The 19075-nt window shown below is 48.1% G+C and overlaps 1 protein-coding gene across 1 annotated transcript in view; it reads left to right on the top strand.

The window, feature by feature from the left end:
* IQSEC3 (IQ motif and Sec7 domain ArfGEF 3) overlaps window positions 1-19075 on the top strand; it is a 100139-nt gene that overhangs the window by 60618 nt on the left and 20446 nt on the right. The window contains exons 3-5 of the mRNA XM_075158700.1: window positions 3740-4028; window positions 10345-11438; window positions 16334-16495. Of these exons, the coding sequence (XP_075014801.1) occupies window positions 3740-4028; window positions 10345-11438; window positions 16334-16495 (1545 nt within the window). The remainder of the gene's footprint in view (window positions 1-3739; window positions 4029-10344; window positions 11439-16333; window positions 16496-19075) is intronic.

The raw sequence follows: 19075 nt of genomic DNA on the forward strand, positions 1-19075 counted from the left end.
CCTAGGTTTGGTCTCTTGCCCAAAGGTGAAGTAGGTTTGTCTTTTTTTTCGGAGAATTTTTTTCTCCCACTAAGTAAAAGTGGTTCAGCCATTTTTTTTTTTGTAGAAACTATTCCCACTTCAGCAAGAGTATTTGCTATTGCTTTCTGAACAGCACAACAGCCAAACTAGCAGGGGGTTAAAAAGTTTATATTTAGCATAAAAACATCTAGCTGAAAAATGCCTTTGAGTGCTTCAGTGGAATCTGATTTTGATTTGACCGAGTTTTGACCCTCAGAATATTCCATGCATACGCACAATACTTTCTGTATGGGTGTATTCACTGGGCTTAGAGCATGCATGGAGGAGGAAGGCAAGGTTATACGGGTACGCGTGCTTAGCTTGTATCTTTATCCTAGCACAGTGTTTTCAGGGGCTTCAGTTATGCCCTGTAAGCGGGAGCACTGAGCTTGGTGGTGCTTCTCACACACCTGTGACTGAACGTGTGCGCTTGGTGCTTGCAGTCTTAGGGCCCTCCTGTGTCTCCTTGAGGAATATCCTAAACGCCTAATGAGGTTAAAGGGGGCTTCTGAGCATTTTGGGTTGGTCCAACACCTTCTGCCTCATTGGCCAGGGTAAGAATCAGGTCCAGTGAGAGTACCTAGGGTCAGACACAGCCCAGTGATCAATGGGTAGGTCCATGGTGATGAGGCAGGTCCAAGGTCAAGCTGGGGAGTCAGTCTGCAGGTCAGAGTCCAGATCAAGTGGGTCCATGCCCATGGAAAGGGGAAGCCTGTGGCAGGGCTGGAGACCAGCACTTTTACAGAGTTGCTGGGGCAGGCACTGATGGCCCCGGGCTGGGCTGAAAAGGGGGAACTGTGCAGGGGATATTTGTGGGGCCCCAGGTCAGGCCGTTAAGGTCTATTAGTGCGCTAAGGTCCCTGACAAGGCTTTCCAGAGAGCCTGGGGAACCTTCATGTCTAGAGGTATTCAAGAGTTGACTGGAGAAGGCCCAGATCAACCTTATCTGTCTTTGAAAATGGCCCTGCGCTGAGCAGGGAGTTGGAATAGAAACCTCCAGACTTCCCTCCTAGCCTAGGTTATTCTGAGATGCTACAAAGCCTGCTGTTTTCTCTTCTATATTAGCAGTTCATGCAGGATATCCTGTCACTACGAATGTTGCTCAATCAGACTCTAAGCTGCCTGCGACAGAAAACCAAATAGGTAGCATACACTGGAGGTGATGTACAGCCTTACAGAGCAACGGGCCCGAGTGCTGCAAGCTCTTATGCACACACTTCACGTTCTACCACGAGCAGTCAGTGGAGGCCCTCAGAAAAATAGAGTTAAGCATATGTGCGAGTGTTTAGAGGACCATCACGTCAGGGAATATTTGCTGGCATTTAGAGTCCATTGATGCTCCAAGGGAAGTCAACTAGCTCTCTAGTCTACTGCCTCGGGCCCTGATCTGCCCTAAAGAAAGTCTGCGTAGCACACTGTGCACTGTGGCCTTGACTCAGGAGAGCAATTTGGGATATGTGGCTTGCTGAATCAGAGTTTATGCGTCTAGCTGAAATTGCTTTGTAGGGCACAGTTTGGTTCCCACTGAAATACTTGTGAGGCTTTTGGCACGCACTTCAATGAAAACATGATCAAATCTGTGTTCAACTGGTCATCCCTTGAGCTGAGGGTAAAAATCACTGCTCTGCTGGTTAAAATGGGACCGGATAGAACAGAGGCTGCCAATAAAAATGTTACAGTGAGAGCTGTAAGGGAAAAGTGTTTTATTAACGTTTCCTGCAACATGGGTGGACATAGAACAGAAGGAGTTAAAAATGGGTAACATTTTTACATGTACATCTTTAGGTGTAGGAAAAAGAATGTTCAATTATATACTATGAGGAATAGAACAAGGAAAGGTTTTATAAGGTGTACAATCTAAAAGGACAGTTTTATGCCTCATTTTAATGGTGGCATTTCCTGATTGATGAGTATGCAGATATGTCATTTTAATATGCTTTGACAAAGTTGGTTATATAGCATTTATGTAAGAGACTGGTTTCTTCTGTGAATTTATTTTTTAGATCTAACTGGTGACTACATGCATGTGTATAAAAGAAGAAACTTTCTACCTTTAAATGCTTCATCTTTCTTAGTTCTGAAGTTGTGGTACTATCTTTGGCTCATCAGATTTGGAGCCCTCTTAGAAACTGTAGGAATATTTCTAACTTTGATTGTTAAATCTGCTGAACAGAAGAGCTGCCATTGGAGAGAATAAACTTCCTTTTAAAGTACTAGTAAGTATGCAACAGTGCTCCGAAGCTTAGGAGGCAAAGTCTATTTACAGTTAGAAGACTTGGGCTCTTAAGTGCTTACAGGACTGTTGAAAATGAGACTTAAATGCTTCTAAGTAATTTGGGCGCTACAGAAAATCGTATCTAATTTCCCTGATTTTGCTCTGACATCAACACCAATCATAAAATGATTTGTTATCTAGATGACAGCAAAACTGGTCGTATGTGGAGCAAATCCAAGAGAAAGAAATATGACTCAGAAGTGAATTAAATAATTTAATGGTGTTTAAATATGGGAGGCAGTACACATCCTTGGTTTCAATGGAATTAAATGCATTGGTTCTGTAGTAGCTATTTCTAAACTAGATGTTGCTCTCAGCTAAACAGTCATCCCCTGGAAACCAGTGGAGCTGTATCTGATGTACACGGTGCAGTAGAACTCAGAGTCCATGCGGACTGGCCTGCACACTCTTGGAAACCATAGATTATTTCTCTGTAGCCACTGGAAAGAGACTAATGTAACAGTGAATAAATACTCTCATGGTTCAAATAGTCCCCCAGAATACCAAAATCTTGTTTGAAATTGGATGATTTTTGAAAATATTCGGCAAGAGAGGTTAACAACAGACTTCCTCAGCACTTCAATGGATCAGACATAGGCTAATCCCATCCTGTCTGGAGCAACCTGTCAGCTCTCTTATAGTGCACTGTTGTCAGGCCCTGGTTTCACACAATTACTGCTGTGGCTGACAGGAGAAAAGGGTGTTTTCCTTTCTCCGCAAGATCTCAGCGGCACAGCAATCTGTCCTGTGGGTCAGAAAGAAACGGTTTCTTTCTTGGAAGCTCTGCAGTGTGCATGGCTGTGTTGCAGACACGCTTTAAAGAGTCAGGATCTCAGGGCTGGCTGGCTCTGTTGCATCTTTATACTCTCAGCTCTCCAAGAGTTCCTCTGCAACCTTCAGCTGCCCCTGCACCATTTCCCACATGCCCTTAGAAACTCCAGAGGAAAACTGGATCCTTGGGATCCAGGCTCCGTGCCAGATGCGACTCTGGGACGCACAGGGAGATGCTGAGCAATAGGCAGCAAGGGCACAGGGGTGACTGCCGGCTGCTAGCTGCTCCAGGGAGCAGGAGCGGTGTCCATAGGCCATGACACCCTCCTTGGCCCCTCACCTCCAACTGCAGCACCTCAAGCAGAGGCAGCCGGGCAGCTCCAGGGGTACAGGACTGGTCCATACCGTGTGTGCAGCACAGGTGCCTGCTCTTAGGGAGGGAGAGATCAGAACTTTGGCTGCATCAACCTAAAGTCCCGATCCATCACTGAGAGAGACCCCTCACAGCCCAGGCTCCCTAAACATTTAAAATGCAGCTCAGTGAATGAGTATGGCGAACAACAATAAACATAATCATAAATAAAATATAATAAAAACAAATAAAAAAAGCGAAACGTTGCGTTTTGTTCACAGTGACGATCCCAGCGGTTCCACAAGCAAGAAAGCCGGGTGTGAAACGGAGGATCCGAAGGAGGCCGGCAGACAGAGTGGCCAGGAAGGCAGGTCCGACACCCTGACGCTAAAAGCCCAGCATGCGGAGCTCCAAGAAGAGCAGGCAGCGGGGTGTTCCCCTCTGGTGCAGAAGGCGAGCCTCCACCACACGGGCTCCCCAGTGAGAGTGCAGCGCAGCAAAGGGACGGCCTCGTGTTCCCATGCAGCTGCCTCCGATTATGAGCTCTCCCTTGACCTAAAGAATAAACAGGTACAGAGGCTTCCTCCTCAGGCTCTGGGAGAAGGGGACGGGGTGGGTGGGTCTGCATTCGCACTGTGGTGGGACGTCTTTCAACAAATCCTTTAGCCTTTTGTTCACCTTGATCTTTTGCCCTGCCTGAACAGGCCTGGCCCGTTGGCTACGTGGGGCTGACGGAGGAAGTAGCTTCCCCACCTCTGACTGCTATACCCTTTCACTCAAACATGCTGGGCTCTGCTCCTCATTGCCTGGGTTCTGTGGTCCAAAATGGACCCAGATACTCAGTTGTGACTGGTGACTGTAGGCTTAGAGACGGGTTGCGGGCAGCCAAGAGATGTGGCATCCAGAGATACTGCTTTGCTCACAAGCATACAGTGCCTGTAGGGCTCCCAGGAACTCACTGTCCCAAAAGACCTCCCTCATGGGAGAGGTCTGCAAGAGCCCTCTTGGATCACACGTGGCACTTCCCCATTAGCCTCTTCAAATCACGAGCTTTCAGAGGAAGCGGGGTTTATTCAATGAGTCTGCCATGAAGTTTGTGTATTGCTACCATCACTGCCTTCAACCCAGTGTTGGATGCTGAAGAGACAGGCAGGTTTACCACGCTGAGAGAAAATGATTCAGTTCTTGAAGTTGCAAGCCCTGCCTCCTGTGCCCAAGGCTACAGTCTAGCTCCAGAGCACAAGTCTACCCATCTCTAGCTGCATCTCCTGATGGGCTCCCAGCAGGGGATAGTGGGACAGGGGTTAATAGCAGCTGGCCTCCTCACTCAGGCAATGAGGTGGAACGTGCCCCCCCCACCCTGCGTCTCTGCAGATTACAGCCCAGGAGAGCTGTTGTGTAAAACAAAACCTAAAGAATAATTTCCCTGGGATGGCAGCTCAACCAGAGGCTGTTTGATATGCAGACCCTGCAGTATGTGAGATGAGGAGGACAAGCAAGCGCTAGTGACAGTGTCCAGATTACGCTCAGTGGGAGAATTCAGTGGGAGCTGTGCTATTGCACATGAAGGGTGTCAGCTAATGAGGTTCCCACAGAAGAAGCTGCTGCTTCTGGGACATCTCTCTGCCAATTCCTTCAAGGCATTGCTGCTATCCCTAAACATACATGTCAGATCAATGCCCCAATAAATTCCTGAGCAGAAAAGAGACCTTGGCTCTTTAGCTCTGTCTTTATCAAAATATTGCATACTCAACTTGGACAGAATTCTTGCTTCACACCAGGAAAAGAAACGAGAGAGACTAATTAACTGGCTTCACAAACTGATGTGACATATCCTCAGGGTGGGCCAGATCTTGGCTGCTATATATGGGCTTAGCCTCCTCGGTGTCCTAGAGCTGCTCTGATTTGTCCTGAGGAGTGTCTGTCCTGTGTTATTTTAGGTTTAAGGTCATGTTGTCCTATCACTGTTCTTGCAGTAGAGGCCAGACTTGCCTTGGGTGCATGTGAGAGAGACATGTTAGCTGCTTGTTCATTAAATTCTGGTGCCTTGCAGTACTGGCCTTGCAGGGACCTAGCCTATCTCATAGGTGAAACCACTTTTCACAGCAAAGGGGGCTTACTGTATGTGTGCTCCTCCAGCCTGATGGATGTGTGCTCTCTCCAGCTCTGGAAGGGGAGATTTTCAGGGATTGAAGAGTATTAATTCTTCCAGTCTTCCAGTCCTTTTCATAGGTATTCCTATCAACTTACTTGTCAGGTAGTTCTCTTGAAAGGGAATAAGTGTGATAGGACCCTCACAGCACTGTCCCAGTAGTTCCCTATTCATAGCACAAACTGTAATACATTAATAAAACTTACAATAAGAAAAACAGGAGGAAGGAGGCATTTTTAGTCTCACAGGGCAGTTGAAGTCACATTTAGCTTTTGGGAGAGGACTGAGTGCTGGTAAGGAAGGAGGGTAGCATACAGCCTCTTCTGCATGGCTTGGAGGTGCAGGTTATCTACCAGTCATTGCCCCTCAGCGTCATACTAGAGGGTTGATGAGTGCAGTCATGGCTCTCCTTGCTCTCTATCCCATGAAACAGAGCATGCTGACACTGCGCAGAGCAGAAGTACACTGCTGGGTGGTTGGAAAGTAAACTCAAGTGCTAAAGTTCCCCTATGTTTAGGCTCTGTTGTAATGTTGGGAAAATGGAGGGGATCACAGGAGAGAGGAACATGCTTTCAGTCGTACATACTCTTCTGCTGCGCTGAAGGGTGGCAGATGTCCCATGTACGAGGGAAAACGTCCCATTAACACATGGCCCTTATAGCAATGTCATTCCATTGTGAAAGGTTGGTGGGAGGGAGAGGCGTTAAGAATGGGGATAAAACATGTATGCTCTGTATGTCTTTTTTTTATTTTTTACAATGCATGCATTGACTTGTGTGACTCAGATTCTGTCACTGAGCCTGATTCTCTTCTTGCTAACTTGGTGGCATGTCGCCATGCTCAGTGGCAACCTGGGTGGAAAACCAGTGCTAACTGAGAATAAGATCAAGCCCAATCTCTCCTGGCAGATTTATGAATTTATGCCTATGGGCAGCAAAGCCAGGGGGTGTGCACTTCAAATGTTTGGCCATATCCAGGCCTCGCACTTTGGCTTGCCTTAGGCTAACCTTGTTAAAGCTCCCTTCATGTGCAATCCCTCATGGCAATGGGTATTTCCCAGCCATTTCTAATTCAACCACAAGGCCTGAATTGCTCAGACTGAGTGTTCATATTGAGGCCCAGAAATGTATTAAGCTAATTATTCTTTGAAATCCTCCTGACCCCACTCCTGCTTTTCCTTTCCTTTGGTGCCGGCTGTCAGATCATTCCCCAGAGAAGAGTAGCTTTAAGTAGGCAATTACTTGTGATTCATAGGGTTTATTAGGAGTGAGAAAAGGCCAATCATGTCTGGCCTTTCTCGCCTCTCAAATGGGAAGAGAAGGTTCCTCCAGCAAGCCAGACATACATCTCTATTACCTGTGACTGCAGTGGTGCTAATGGATGCCCTTTCCTCCTCTCAAGAGGAAGAAAACAGGCCAACAGCTGTGTGAAATCCTTAATTCCTCTTGAGTGTCAGTTAGCTCGACCTGATAGCAAATGCCAATGTCTCAGACATCAGTAAACAGTAAATGGCTGGGCTACATCAAGGAGAGAGAGACAGAGACCCACTCCTACCAAGCAAGGGTGGGGAGGGCACTTCTCTATGGGGGGTGCTGCTTCTGGCTTTGCCAGTCTTCTCAAGCATCCTTTGGACCAGTCCCCAGTCCTTGTTACCCCAGCCGCAAGACACTGTAGGACTCTCCCTGCTTTGGACAGGGCCGGATGGCAGTGGACCATATACAGAATCCATCCTTACACACCTGATATGAACTGGAGAACAGACTAGGTTGGGAGTCCTCTCACTTTACATCTTGTTCTGCTCCTTAATGCCTTAGCCCTTTGGGAGGACTGAGATAATGGATTGCAATAAGCTGGTGATGTTTTATCAAGGTACTGACAGCTTGCACCGTTCATTTAGACTTTTAGAAGGATCTCTCCTCTTAGCCGTTATTAAAGTCTGCCTTTTGGGGAACTGTCGTGGCATGAGGTAAACTGGCCTTTTACTTCAGATCAGCAATGACATCTTGTCTTGGCCTCTAATAAGATCAGAGCATATGAATTTCATGTTTTCAGAATGCCTGTCCCTCCTTGGAAACCTCAGATAATTATAAGGCTCTTGCTTCTGCCTTATTTTGCATCTTACTATTATTCTGTCCCTCAGATAGCTGTGTCTGTCCCTCCCATTTGTTCCTCTTTCCCTCCCAACACAATTAACTCTACATTTTGATTAACCAGACCGTTATATTAAGTGCTTACGGTCAGCTGTCAGTAATAACTGTCTGGGTTGGGCCTGTGCGGGTTATTCGTTTAATTTGCATTTATCTGCATGAGCCTTCCTCCTGAAAGGAAGGGCCAAGGGATAACTCGGTCTCTTCCCAGGAAGGCCAACTTTGAAGAGACATGGCAGGAGTGCTGGTTTTATGGTGGGGTTTAAGATGGTCATTTTGGAAAGAAGGACAAAGAACCCCTGCAAAACCCTTCTGCTTGCTACCCACAATCTCTTCTTGTCCCTGTATTCATCTTTCCTGCCACATCAAACTCCGGGCATAAGCAGAGACCATGTTTATCCAAAAAGCCTACTGACAGGTCTTGTGGTAAATGAACCTGAATCCATGATCATTGTGTGGATGATTTTTAGCACCAGTTCTGCAGACCCTTTCTGGGAGGGCAGCAGGGCAAGTATTAGGCCAATGTTTTTTAAATTAGGGGTAAGCAGAACTCTGAGCTAGCTACTTCTACAACTGCAGTGGCCAACCCTATTGCTAAACAAATTGCTAGTATTTCTCAGTGCTGAGCTTCGATGCTTGCTTTGGACAGATGTGAATTCAAGGGCAAGGCAAACAGAAAACAGAAGCCTACCTTGTGTTTGAGCACAAGGCAAAGGGTCCCTGCTTCACTTCCAGCAAGGGAAATATAAAAGGATGTGTGTGTCCTCTGCTCCCTTCCAGAAATGGCAGCCTGTCATCCAGTGCGGCAAGATCCCTAGACCTGTTGCTGCTTGGGGTGATGGGGTGCCAGAGGGCAAGGCCTTCAGTACTTACTCCAGCAGCCAGGATACCAGTGCAGGGACAGAATGGCTGGGGTTATGTTGTTCCTCTCTTCCTGTTATCTCCCAAGATCATATCATCTTCCCCAACTTCCAGAGCAGTTAGTATTGGAAAGATGCCAGAGGTGATTTACACTTCTCACAGCTGTCATTCCAGGCCTTCACTTGTACCTATATCACTCACTGATGGTTTTATCTGCAAATTGTGTAGTGTTATAAAAAAGGAAAAGAAGAAGGAAGCAGATGACATGACATGACTCTGCAAGGTGAGGCTCATGCCTCAGTCTCACTTTGACTACAAAAACTGTTTGCACTTAATCTCAGATCTTCTGTGAGCTCAGTCCTTCATCCTGCGAGTACTGGGCCAGCAAGGCATGGTGAGGGGCAAGTGGTATCTTTCTGGGGATAAGGATGCAGTCAGTAAAACTCATCCTTTGGATCTGCTAATGAGCTCATACTCACCACATGAGTGATGTTGTGAATCAGGAATTCAGGACTGATTTTACCAGCACTCCCAGTCCTACACTTCACCTTTTTTTGGCTTTTCCACATGTGCACACACACGTATAAACACTACAGTCTACACCTGCGCTCTGCCCTGTGAAGTGCCGACAATGTAGAGTTTAGCTCATAGTTCAGCCAAAACCTCAGTGAAGGTAATTCTAGTTCATCCTTCTTTTTTCTTCAATCCCATCATCCACCATCATCTTCACACTGTCCCCCTTGTTCTCCATCAGTCACTCACTGGAACCAAGTCATCTGTCATTGTCCTGTAGCATGTTAGTGAAGCCCCAGCTGCAGGGGAAGAGTGAGGGGATTACCAGGAAGTATAAATACTAGACTACGGAAGAGAAATTACCATACATACTTGCTTTGTTGAAGCCTGTTGAGATGCCACTTAACTGTGTGTGTATGTATTTACATGTGTGTTTGTTGTTACCAGCTCAGGAAGGAGTAAATCCTCCTGCTACTTTTTCTTAATATCTTGTCTCAACATTTAAAATCAGAATTTTTTATCTTTCAAAACTTTCGTTTCTTGGATAGTTTTCACTTCACTGCTGGCTGAGACCTGAAAGATATCAGAAAGGAAGACACTTTGGGATTCAGAGTGCTTTTTAAAAGATGCTGAACAAAGCCAGCCTCCACTAACTTCTGTGGAAGCTGATGTTTCTCACTAGCTTCTATGATCAAGCCAGCATTTTCTGCATTTAAAAATTAGCTTTTCTTTCCTTTTTCTGGATGGTTTCTCCTTTCCCTGAGAGTATTTCCTAAGGTGACTAAGGAGGGGAGGAGCATTAGTAACACTCTGAGACAAAGGATGATGCTTGACATTACCAGGGCACTGCTGAGCAGCAAGACATATTGCTGGAACACTATTTGCAGTGATGAGCTTGCCCTAAAGGCCATCAGAAGTGGGTCTGCAAGGGAGGGGCACTCCAGGCTCCAGCTTGTATGGCTGGCACTCTAGGAAGAGGCATGATCACATTACAGCTGTGAGGAAGCTCACAGTACTGATGCTTTAGCCAGCCATGCCCAAAGGGGGGCCTTCCGTTAAAATCAAGGGCATGGCAATACAGGAAAAAGCTAATTCAGTGTTAGAATTTCCTCTGACAGTCATTACAGACTAATCAGTGTAGGAACCGGGGTTACAGAAAGCCATCAGAAGTCAATTAACAAAAAATAATCTCTCCTGTTTGTATGTCTTTCAGATCGAAATGCTAGAGCACAAATACGGAGGTCACCTGGTATCTCGCAGGGCAGCCTGCACCATCCAGACTGCTTTCCGGCAGTACCAGCTCAGCAAGAACTTTGAGAAGATCCGCAACTCACTGCTGGAGAGCCGCATGCCACGCCGCATCTCTCTGAGGAAAGTCCGGGTCCAGAACTCAGAGAGCTTCTCTGCTGAGAAAGCCCTGGTGGAGGGGTACAACTTTGTGGGCATCCCCTTGGTAAGGTCCCCATCTTTGCCAGCCACCATCAGTGGGGCACTGACTGAGCTGGAAGACTCCTTCACGGAACAAGTTCAGTCCCTGGCCAAGTCTATTGATGACGCCCTCAGCACCTGGAGCCTGAAGACCATGTGCTCACTGCAAGATGGGGGCTCATACCAGATAAGGGAGACTTTCAGTGCCAGCTCAATGCAGCCAAACCAAGACTTAGAAACTGAGCTGCAGGACAAAGAGAAGGAGGAAGGGCTCCTGCCAGATACCCTACCCAAGAGCAGCAGCACTCTCATGATGGCTTTTCGAGATGTCACAGTCCAGATCGACAACAAGAACATCTCTGTCTCATCGTCTACCTCGGTGTCCATGGCGAACTGCCTCAGCAGCAATGCCCAGGCTGGGCTCTCTCACGCTACCAAGGCTGAAGAAAGCCCAGGAGAAGGGGAGGGAGAAACCAACGAACCACCGTCTGCCCCAGAGAGCTTACCTGAGTCTGGAGCTCTCCAGAACAGCCACAATTTCATTGAGGTGAATGTCAGTACTAATGGCACAGGAGACAGCAGTGCTGAGCCTGGGCAGATGGCAGTGCAGAAGCTCCAGTTTGATGCTAGCAACGAGACGGGGCAAAGCAAAGGCTCTGAGTCTGAGAATGCAGACAACTCGGAGCAGCTGAGCAGCAGCAGCACCTCCACTTCAGCCAAGTCAGCCTCTGAGGTGTCCTCGAAAGAAGCACTGCAGGCCATGATCCTCAGCCTCCCAAGGTACCACTGCGAGAACCCAGCTAGCTGCAAGTCCCCCACACTTTCCACAGACACCATGAGGAAGCGCCTCTACCGCATTGGGCTGAACCTCTTTAATATGTAAGTGACTTTTCTTCTTTTGTATTTCCCAGCCTATTTCATGCCTCACAGGAACAAGAGATGGCAAGCTCTTGATCTAGATCCATCTCCAGAGAAGTTCTTTTGTATTCAAGGGCATGACCCTCTGGGTATGCAATGCAGACCACGGGTTGGCTGCCCAGAAGCTTTTTCCCTAAAGTCCCCCAAGTGCTGTCCTGATCTTCTGCCCAACAGAGGAACAAGTCCAGCGCCCCATGAGTAGTGCCCATGCTCTCCTGAATTCTGAACCTTCAGTCCCAGTTGCTGTCCATTTAGCATCCACCAGCTGAGCCTAGGCTCCCGCTCCACTCTGTTGCAAAGGAACAAGCGTAGCTGGGGATGTAAACCCAGCCCTGGTTACTTAACATGGGGCATTTCCAAGTAAAGAAAGAGAGACAGAGGTAGAGCTGAGCTTAGTTAGCCCAGAGTATGAGTGCTCTGGCTGTCATTTTCCTTCTGGTATTTGGGTAGATTTTGACCTGACAGACCAGATTTAGTCATCTCAGTCTCTCACACGTCTGAGTCTGATATCCTATGAAAAGGCTGTAGGTGTGAAAGCAAAAGTAGAGCAGCCCAGAGATTACCGTCTGAAGAGGTTAACTCGAGGGGTCACACATAGTCTATTTTGGATTGGCAGAAAGCAGCTGAGCTCCTATAAGGAGCTTTAGATTTACTCATTCCCTTTTGATGAGACTTTTCTCATCAAAGCAAGCCATGAGAAATATTGGGTTTTGCTCCATCATCACACTCTCATCTTACACTATCTCGGTTTCCATTTGAGTCCCCTGATGAAGGTGCTGGGGATTTAATGCACCTGTACTAGAAGAACGTTTTGCCACACATTAGCGTGGGCCTTTTGGTCAGAGCGAGGACTAAAGATTACGCAGTCCTAGGCAGAAGTTTTGCACAGGCAAGGGGGGCAATGCACAGGATTTATATATGTGTAGTATGGAGGCTGTGGACTCCAGGAGGCAGGAACCTGGAAGAGAGGTTTTTAGGGCTGGGCCCAGAGCACATCCAGACTGAAGTGATGTTAGAGCAGACAGATTTGGGACTCTTACAGAACTGAGGAAAACATTTTACTAGCTCTGAGACTAGGTTGTGAACAGGTGGTCCATGTGTATATAACAAAGTCAGGCTCTGGGCGCACACCAATTTGCCTGATAAACACAAACAGGCTGGAATGAGAGAAGGGAGGCACCAGACACAGGTGGGGGTTGATTATGATAGAGAGAGTTCCAGGTCCACACAGATGTTCTGGTGTTTGTGTTGGGATAAGTGTATTTCTGGAGGGGGTCGTGGGGCTCACGTCTCTGCTACTAAGTATTTCAGTATCTCAGCTGTCCTTGGCAGGAGTCCCTCCACCCAATGTGTTTTCCTTTGGTTCCTGCACAGTTGACATGAGCACTGATGTGAAGATAAAGCAGGAGTGAAAATGCTTTTTTCCAGCCCCTCCTCCTCCCCCAGTCTGCCTGGCACACTTTAATGTGACAGATCAGCAGTGCCAGCTCTGTTTTGGGGAAGAAGCTCTGCCATCCTCCTTCGTTCAGTGACCTGGGTTCACTGCATCTTGCAGGTCCCTGTGGGACAGAACACTTACTGTGGAGCTTTGAAACACAACTTCCTAGCCAGGCCTCCCCTGCTCCCGTGAAACTAGCTGCTGCAATAATTGCGGTAACCTGTAAGGCTCAGTTTTCTTGACAAAACGTTGGAGGGAGGGAACTGACCTGTTAGCTTTGGGGAGTGAAGCCTTTTTTTTATTCTCCGAGCGGGATCTAAGGGACACATGGCTCCCCTTGTGACACTGTAGTGTACCTCAATCCAAGGGACTGAGAAGGCCTTTCAGCTTTCTGCAGTTATTTGGTTGTTGGTTTCCCCGCCAATTTCTAGCAAGGGGCCAGTTTACCATTCTAGGGTTTGCGATGCGAGCACCAACCCACAGGGCATGGAGCTGAGGCTGTGCGTGCCTGCGTGCACATCCTTTTGCTGACTGCTCCCCTAGACCAGGAGCTGAAAGCCTCCAGTTACTAGCACCATCTGCCATAGTCTATCCAGCCTTGAGTTGCTTTTTCTGCAAGCAGCGCTCTGGCTCGGAGCAGGCCCCTGGGAACACATCGATGCTGCGCTGCTGTGGCGCTTTCCCCATCCCTACTCCACAGTGAGGGGGTGGAATCCCTGGAACGGAGAGCGCTTCATTATGCAGCGCTGCTGTAATAACTCAGCGTGTGTGGGCAGCTGGCTGCGTGGGCAGAGGGAAAGCCAGCAGGACGTGAGGAATCCCGCAGCATTTGCTGGCCGTGCTTAACACCCCTGCAACACTACAGAAAATAGCAGGGATCAGACTCAGGAGAAATGGAAGGGGAGTTGTTTGCTGCACATCTGGGTAAAAGCCACATGCTGCAGTACATGGGATACATCTGCAGGTGTTCAGTGGCAGAGATGCTGTATTGCTATCAGGATTTTGTGGAGAACAAATTGAATCCAAAGAAAAACTGATGAAAGGCTGCTGTTAGTGGAAGAATAGTGTGTGCATGTATATTTGAGTTATAGTCTAGGCAGTGCAGGAGGGCTGTCACAGCTGGACTGTTTTATCCTATATCCTCTTGCATTGCGTGTGCCATCTCTACAGAAATCTGCACATCCATGCCAGTGTGTGAGCTGCATTTTTCTGGCCACATTCAGCTCCCAGCTCCTCTGGAGTGAATCCAAAGTCAGTCCAGTGGCTTTGGAGTCACACCAGTGTGGCTGAGATCATCCTTGTGCTGTGAACACCATACTGTCCCTTGCCAAATACCAAAGTGTGCAGGTGGAGGTGCATTTTATGAATCTCTGTTGCTTAGCTTGACTTTAGCCCTGACCATATGAGCTTTGCACCTTTGCCTGTGCTCTGCAAAGGTGAACCAGGAGATCTGTGTGATAATAAAGAAGGTGCACTGTTGCTTTTCCCTGAAGAAGGCCTGGGTTTTTCAATATCAGATCTTGCAGCTCTCCTGTTCGTAAATTTAATGGTCCGACTTGTTCCCCCAGACACTCTCTCCGGGGATGCCACACTGCCCAAGATATTTTCTTTGTGACATTACAGAGTAAGCAGAACTATTTCAAGCCCATCTACTTTTTGTATACCCATGAGGCCCTTGTAAGGAGCAGGCCATTCTCCTGAATGCTGATCCCCTTATAGCTAGACATATGTTGCTCACCCACATCCTTTACCACCTGACAGCATCACAGTCTGTGCCTGTGCATATCATGCATTCACATGCTCTGAGATCTCATCCTATCCTTTCCTCACCCCAGGAAACTACCTGAGCAAACTCACTTCTTGAGCCTTGACAAAGGTCCCTGAATTTGGGTTAATGATGGAAGTATGGCATCCTTTCATGAAGAAGCTACCCTCTTGCCTCTCCCCACTCACCAGCTCCGAGAACCAAAGAAATGTGGAAATCTTCCTGGCATTGCGCTCATTCCCCTCAGCAAGAGTGCATCATGACAGACACCCTTCAGTGGGGCAAACTGAAATACAGGAAGAAAACCTCCTGCAGGATACACACATGCACACTCATGCCTGTCTGTACTGTGGGACAGGCACCACATAGGCTCACAGCCACTCCCAGGATACATACAAGCATATGGGCTTATAGGAGACATGAGGAGAAAGCCAAAACATGCAGACGCATGGGCTCTGATGAACACGTATGGCGCAAGAGAAATCTGCGTGTACAGGACATAGACACACACAAACATGTGCTCGTAGAGACACGCACTACCCCCCAAGAGCTGCGTACGCGGGCACAGACAGTGGCACACTAACAAGCAGAAAATCACTCCCACAACCAGGCAGCCAGGCCCACTCAGCACCAGGCCTGTTCTGAGAGAGGCACTCTCAGCCACAGAGGGCGAAAAACCCTCTGTCTGGGAGCTGCACGCAGCTCTCTCCCAGCTCTGACAAGGCATTCTCCGGGTTCGTGCTCTCACCTACCCACACACAGAGATTTCTGCCTGAGGGGGCAAATCAATAGAGAAGGGAAGATCAACACAGCTAAGGGTGAGGGAAGCAGAGGAAGAGATAGATAAGCAAATATGAGCATGGGATTTCTCTTCAGGCAGCCAGCAGCAGGCTCAGGTGAGGAAGGTAGAAAGCGTCACTCAACACTGAGCACTAAAAATGTATGAAAAAGAGAATTTTTTTTTTTACAGAAAAAGCGCCCACCTTTGATTATCCCGCTTTGTGTCTTGAGCCCCGTTTGCCCATAGACCGTGGCAGCAATGTCTCCTAAGTCTCTTCACAGCCACGTTTTTCCCTTTGCCTTTGTCTGCCCTACAGAAAGTGCAATCCTATCTCCCCTAAAGCAAAGGGTCTGTGCCCAGCTCTCACCCCTGGTCCTTGGGGACAGCTCTCTGTGGGTTGCATTTGGAGCAGCTGAACGTCCTGATATTTCCTGTGCTGTCTGTGTGGGGCACCCAGTCTAATCATGTCCTCACAGGGACCCTAAACAAACCAAGCTGGGGCAGGGACGATAGAAGAGCCTTTTACTCTGGAGCAGACGTATGGCAGAAGAGAGTCACTGATGAGGCTGGTATCGTGCAGCAGGATCCTTTGTGGCAGTGGGTTGGCACTTGTGATCGCCAGGTGACAGCAGGTGCTGCAAGTGACACAGCAGGTCCCATGGCATCCTTTTGTCGTCAGCAGCAACTGGCGGGGATTCCCCCAAGTCACTTTTCCCTGTCCCCACCAGTACCATCCCTGCCACACACATGAACTCGTAGGAGCCCATGCACATACTGAGGGCTGCATTGCTGCAAGCCATGAGGTGAGCCAGAGGCAATAATGCCTCAAAGAGATCACGCAAACTCACCATGTCTCTGTCCTTCCCTTTCAGAAACCCAGACAAAGGGATCCAGTTCCTGATCTCCCGAGGCTTCATCCCGGACACCCCCATTGGGGTGGCACACTTCCTGCTCCAGCGGAAGGGCCTCAGCCGCCAGATGATTGGGGAGTTCCTGGGCAACAGCAAGAAGCAGTTCAACAGGGACGTCCTGGAGTAAGTGTGGAAACCTCTTCCCCTCCTCCCTGCACTGTAAAGGAGTTGCCAGCCCACTCTGCCCCTGGCTGCACCAGCAAGCACCCCCACCTCGTCTCCCCTCCATCCCCACTCTGCAGGAACTTCACCATTCCCACTCCCTATCTGGTACCTCTCAATGCATTTCTCAGCAACGTGTTTGCCCCTTAATATCAGCAGCCCTTTCATTTCAGTCTCTCCTCAGAGGGCCTGAGGAGCTCAGCACCGTCGAGTGGTAGAACTAGTGACGCTGGGAGGTTTTGTGGCTGGGAAACTCTGTGACTGGGGTCATCAGCACCTCTGGTGCTTTCTGGGAAGTACTAAGGGAGGCAGAGGAGGAAAAATATCTGCTCCTTGCTGTGAGACCAGCAGGGAGCAGTGAATGCTGGCTCCACACCTGGTTCTCTTTCTGTCCAGTTTTGAGATGGGTGGCCTTTTCAGTTTGTCCAGCTGCACTGTGGGGATAATAAGAGGGGTGTTGGTCCTCCTGTTTGTGATAATGAAGAAGCCTGCGTGAGGAAGCATGCTACTAAGGGTTTATCATTACCACTGCAGTCACAGAGCACTGAGGAACATCCCCACTCCAAAAACTGGGCTGAGCTGCCCCTTTTCTGAACAAGATCTCAGGTTTCCTCCCTGCTTCTGCTCAGTGGCTGCCTTTGCTGGATTGTTCCCTTCAATTCTCTCATCGTGTCCCTCTCCTGGTCACACAGGCATGCATCTCTCAGCCTACACCTCTCTCCTCTTTTAAGTCTTGCAATTTGGGGTGCAAAATCCTGTGAATACCTGAGACTATACTACCTCAGCACCTGCCTGTTGCTCTGCCTTCCACATTGTAACCATTGCTAACTTGCCAGCCCCCAGCATCGCAGGAGCAGGGTCTGAAGTGTTGGGAAGAAAAGCCAATCTTCCCTGTTGTTCTGAGCGTTGTCCAAGATGACAGACTTTCTGCAAAGATAGGCCTGGGGAACTGAGATGAGCCTTTGCTTGGTCCTGATCTCCTTCAGATGAGGGAAAAGGAGAAAGCACAGCTGTCTGTGTGATAAAAAGAGGACATCAGGAACAGGGGAACCACCTCTCCCATCCTGAGAACTGCTACAGTGAAAGCAGGGGGAGTTTGCAGGGACAGAGTGTGGATGTGAGGGCTGCCATGCAGGGTGATGTGACCTGTGTAGTCAGGGGGCAACAAGCTCATTCAGAGACACGTTTCAAGGGATGACCAGTGCTCAGCTGGGTCTTTCTTTTATTAGGCAGAAGCACAGTTCTTAGTGAGAGCTGCCTTTCCGTTAGGCAGGAAGTCCTTTGCACTGGATCCTTTATTATATTCTCCCATTCTGCAAAATGTTCTCTATCTCCCTTAAATTTTGCAGTGGTTTCTCTTGAACCAAGCCAAACGGAAACCCTAAATCCAATACACACACCACTTCTACTCCAGGGAAAGACTGGAGGATGCCAGTTCAGGAGCCAAATCTGGGCCCAAATTTCAAAATTCATTCCTGCTGCAATTGCTGGTGCTTATTGCTGCAGGTACCTGACCTTTGGTCCAGCTCTTTTTTTTAATATACTGTATGGGTATTGATTTGGCCAGCAACGAGACACATGTTCTCTCCAGTCCCTTCATGCTGAGAGCTACAATTAAAAGTAATTGCCTCTTTTTCTCCAGCAAGCAATGTGTGGGCTGCTTCCCCTGACAGGTACTCTGCTGAAGTCCAAACCTAGCCTCTGCACAGACAGGGAAATATCGCAATAGCAATAGGCTGGCACTTCCTTGTAGTCCTAAATTTGGCATCATTCCTGCAAATGAGCATGTTCTTCTGCCTCACATGTGACTACAAACTCTGTGTCAGCAGCTCCTGGGAACAGTCCCTGTTGCAAAGCTTGGTGTCTGCCTCCCAGCGTCAATGCCCAGGAGCTGCTATGTTGTGGTTGCCTGTCTTGTCTCTGCATGTTGCAGGAGGGCCATTAAAGCAGGTGGCCCTATTCCGTCATGCTCATTACTCTCAGTTTCCACTGCACCTCTCAATGTCGTACTCCAAATGTTCGATGGAAGAGTGACCCTGTCATCCTATTTACATATGTAGAAAGCAAGGCTCAAAGATGAGAACTGAGCTGTTGAGGCTGTGTGTACATGGACATATCTTGGACATGGACTGTGTGTACATGGACATATATCAAGCAACTGAATCTGAATTCGCGGTTCAAACCTGCATCTGATCTCTCCAGGCAACAGATGATGTTCTTGCACTAACAATCCGTGCTGCCATCCCCTCTTTATAATAAATTGCTGATTCGTCTTCCTGAAAGGCAAAGATAAAAGTAGACATAAAATGTACTAAAATGTTCTAAATATACTAAAATATACTAAAAAATATTCTAAAACAGGAAGGAAAAACCAAACACATTCAGCTGGTTGTAACTGTGCTGTTTGCAGGTACTTTCACTCTCCTACTCTGTCAGTTCTGAGCTTGGGGATAGCAATGGTTGGTGGGTTTTGCAAGCAAATTTTCATCAACTGCTTGTGAGAGCTGGCTGGGCAATGGCTGCATACCCAGCGGTGTGACA

The sequence above is a fragment of the Calonectris borealis genome, chromosome 1 (genome assembly GCF_964195595.1).
Source record: "Calonectris borealis chromosome 1, bCalBor7.hap1.2, whole genome shotgun sequence".
In the NCBI taxonomy this organism is placed as follows: Eukaryota; Metazoa; Chordata; class Aves; order Procellariiformes; family Procellariidae; genus Calonectris; species Calonectris borealis.